This window comes from Salvelinus sp. IW2-2015, linkage group LG8, assembly GCF_002910315.2.
Source record: "Salvelinus sp. IW2-2015 linkage group LG8, ASM291031v2, whole genome shotgun sequence".
Lineage (NCBI taxonomy): Eukaryota > Metazoa > Chordata > Actinopteri > Salmoniformes > Salmonidae > Salvelinus > Salvelinus sp. IW2-2015.
This window is the reverse complement of record NC_036848.1, coordinates 53,119,893-53,123,947: the sequence shown is the minus strand read 5'-3', so window position 1 is coordinate 53,123,947 and position 4,055 is coordinate 53,119,893. Positions and strand designations below refer to the sequence as shown.

General features: G+C 45.8%; 1 protein-coding gene across 1 annotated transcript in view; it reads left to right on the top strand.

The window, feature by feature from the left end:
- The first annotated feature begins 3,026 nt into the window (after positions 1–3,026).
- LOC111968141 (histone-lysine N-methyltransferase KMT5B) overlaps positions 3,027–4,055 on the top strand; it is a 28,632-nt gene continuing 27,603 nt past the window's right edge. The window contains 1 exon segment of the mRNA XM_023993707.2: positions 3,027–3,308. Within this exon segment, the coding sequence (XP_023849475.2) occupies positions 3,110–3,308 (199 nt within the window). The 5' untranslated portion in view covers positions 3,027–3,109.

Below are 4,055 nucleotides of genomic sequence, written 5' to 3'. Positions count from 1 at the left end.
GGGCCTTCCTCTGACACCAACTGATATAGAGGTCCTGGATGGCAGGGAGTTCGACACCGTTGATGTACTGGGCCGTACGCACTACCCTCTGTAGCATCTTGCGGTCGGATGCCGAGCAGTTGCCATATCAAGCGGTGATGCAGCTAGTCAAGATGCTCTCCAATGGTGCAGCTGTAGAACTTTTGGAGGACCTGAGGGCCCATGACAAATCTTTTCAGCCTCCTGAGTTGCCATGCCTTCTTAACGACGGTGATGGTGTGTGTGGACCATGATAATTGATTAGTGACGTGGACACAGGAACTTTCTGAGTGCACTATGGTGTTGAATTCTGACCTGTAGTCTATGAACAGTTCTCACATAGGTGTTCCTCTTATCCAGGTGGGAGAGAAGGCAGTTTGTTGGGTCATCTGTTGGGTCGGTCCAGGGTGTCTGGGATGTTGTTGTGAGCCATGACCAGCCTTTTTCAAAGCATTTCATGGCTACAGATGTGAGTGCTGCTGCAGGGTTTCTGTAAATGTTACGGGACCCATATGCATTGGGTGTGTAACCTGATTCGGGTATCCACCCACCGTGCTCAGAATGACACGAAATCACATTTACATTATGCTATTTAATTATAACAGAACAGACAAGTTGAGGATGCAATGACGTGTCCTTACCGCGCACTTTGAAGCCAACAGGACGAGTAACGAACAGAAAAATCACTAGCCAGTGCATGAGTTTCAAGTTTGGGGAAGGTAACTTTCACCATAAAAAAATGCACCTTTTACAATAAAGCATTCCATGCGTTTGCAGACCTATGTAATATAGCCTACTAATCCTAATGTGATAAGTAGATTTGTGTAGTCGTAATTTAGGCTAATAATATAACTCAATCACTGTTCACAATGCGTGGCTGAGCACGTATAGCGTAGAGGCCTGGGCTACTACACTTTTATGACTGGAGACATTTGCAGAATACTTTTTTTAATACGCCAAATTACAGGGTAGCCTACCTCGCAGACACTGGCAAACGGATCAATAAACACGATGTTGACCATATAATGGCCCTATGAGGAAGGAGAGACACTAAATAGAATATGACATACGTCTAAACTGGAGGAGGAGATGAATGTAGAAAGAAACGTTTTAAGTGGCACCGACCCAACAATGATGAATAGTGAATAATGCTCAGTGGGCACTCACCCGGGGATATGGCCGATGCTCTCCGCTGGTGCTTAGGAGATGGGCTATAGGCATACTGTTGTTCCATCAGTTAAGATGAGAATTATTACAACTAAAAGATAGGTTCGTCTTTTCATTTTCTTCTCTTTAAAACGGTAGCCATTTTTTGCCTTTCAAACTAGGTTTTCCCGCCATTTGAATTTTGAAATATTGCGATATGCCTGGCTGGACCGCCTCTACTTTTCACTGACTGTCACAACTCAACAATCTATTTGGTATTTGCCAAGCGAGCTGCCTTTCCTTCCAACTGTAGGCAATGTGATAAAAATATAAAATAATAATTAAGGCTAGGGACATATTCAAGTCTGTGCTAGCAAAACAGTCCTGTAGCTTAGCAACCGCTTCATCGGACCACTTCTGTCACTGGTACTTCCTGTTTTGAATTTTTCCTTGTAAGCAGGAATCAGAAGGATATTGTTATGGTCATATTTGGCCGAATGGAGGGCGAGGGAGAGCTTTGTATGTGTCTCTGTGTGTGTGGCGTAAAGGAGATCAAGTCACCTCTAGTTGAGAGCTTTGTATGTGTCTCTGTGTGTGTGGCGTAAAGGGAGATCAAGTCACCTCTAGTTGAGAGCTTTGTATGTGTCTCTGTGTGTGTGGCGTAAAGGAGATCAAGTCACCTCTAGTTGAGAGCTTTGTATGTGTTTCTGTGTGTGTGGCGTAAAGGAGATCAAGTCACCTCTAGTGGAGAGCTTTGTATGTGTTTCTGTGTGTGTGGCGTAAAGGAGATCAAGTCACCTCTAGTGGAGAGCTTTGTATGTGTTTCTGTGGTGTGTGGCGTAAAGGAGATCAAGTCACCTCTAGTTGGAGAGCTTTGTATGTGTTTCTGTGTGTGTGGCGTAAAGGAGATCAAGTCACCTCTAGTTGAGAGCTTTGTATGTGTTTCTGTGTGTGTGGTGTAAAGGAGATCAAGTCACCTCTAGTGGAGAGCTTTGTATGTGTTTCTGTGTGTGTGGAGTAAAGGAGATCAAGGCACCTCTAGTTACACAGGTGACATGTTGCAGCACCATCTCACCAAATACACAAGTTGCAATTTATACATGTGCTTGTGCATCAGCAGTCTCATATCATTCACTGACAGTCACTCAATTAGCCCTTGTCAGCAAAAAATATTAAATTAGTAAGTTAGTCTAGCGGCTAGCTATTTAAACTTGTAGTAATCATGGTTGAATTACCGACCCCATTTTTGATTTTGATTTTCTCTCAAATATCATATTAAAAACTGCAAACATTTCTCTCCACCCTGTGGGAAAATGTGTAGAATTGCAGGAATTGAGCTGTAAAACTGCACATTTTTCTCTCTGCCCTGTTGGCAAAATCAGTATAATTGCATGAAGTTATAAAATTGCTAAATCTTCTCTTCGTCCCATGGCAAAATGTGTAGAATTGCAGGAAATGAATTCTAAAACCATTTTTTCTCTGCTGTCAAGAGAGAGGGGGGTTAGTGCTTTGCTCACAAGGTGGGGGGGGGGGTAACAATTTCTCGTAGGGCCAGGGCCGGCTCGGACTGAATATGTGGGTACGCAGACACTTTGATCGGGGCCTACACCCTAGTTACCATCTCTGTTCTAAACAGATCAAATCCACACCCTAGTTACCATCTCTGTTCTAAACAGAGCAAATCCAAACAAGAGTTCAGCGATCTCAGTTTGAGCTTTTTCATACAAGTAGCGGCGTCAATGGCTTCGGTCAAGAGTGGAGACCATGTCTTCTCTTCAGTATGACTGGATGATGTAATGAGATGGTGTGTGTGTGGTCTCTAACCGGGCCTTCATCCATTCCTCTTCCCACCCCAGGTGACAGCCCCTAGCTTCCAGTCTTCCCCACTCTGAGTGCTCCCCTCAACTCAGAGACTAAATGCAACTGGACCAGGGGGCTTGTGGGTATGAAGTGGCTGGGCCAATCCAAGAGCATGGTGTTGAATGGCAGCAGGTACTCCACCAGTGAGCAGCAGCCCGTGAGCCAGAGCCAGACCCGTTCCCAGCAGCAGCCCGTGAGCCAGAGCCAGACCCGCTCCCAGCAGCAGCTACACCCACAGAGGAGCTCTCTCCGACCAGGGACTGGCAGCAGGAGATGTAGCCGCCGTGAGTACTGGGACTGGGAATATATTCTATCATATGTGGGTCATTCATAAGTGCACACCGTATCAAAACATTTTACAATGGGAAAACATTTTGCAGCAAAAACAAAGAGTTTCTTATTGGATACGTTCAGGTAAATCCGTACCATTACAGTCCGTTGGGTTCAGTTTGTTTCCTAGTGAATGACCCTGGGCCTCGTTCAGTTTGTTACCTAGTGAATGACCCTGGGCCTCGTTCAGTTTGTTTCCTAGAACTGAACGAGGCCCAGGGCCATTCACTAGGAAACAAACTGAACGAGGACGGCCCAGGGTCATACGCTAGGAAACAAACTGAACGAGGCCCAGGGTCATTCACTAGGAAACAAACTGAACGAGGCCCAGGGCCATTCACTAGGAAACAAACTGAACAAGGCCCAGGGTCATTCACTAGGAAACAGACTGAGAGGCCCAGGGTCATTCACTAGGAAACAAACTGAGAGGCCCAGGGTCATTCACTAGGAAACAAACTGAACGAGGCCCAGGGTCATTCACTAGGAAACAGACTGAGAGGCCCAGGGTCATTCACTAGGAAACAAACTGAACAAGGCCCAGGGTCATTCGCTAGGAAACAAACTGAACGAGGCCCAGGGTCATTCACTAGGAAACAAACTGAACGAGGCCCAGGGCCATTCACTAGGAAACAAACTGAACAAGGCCCAGGGTCATTCACTAGGAAACAGACTGAGAGGCCAGGGTCATTCACTAGGAAACA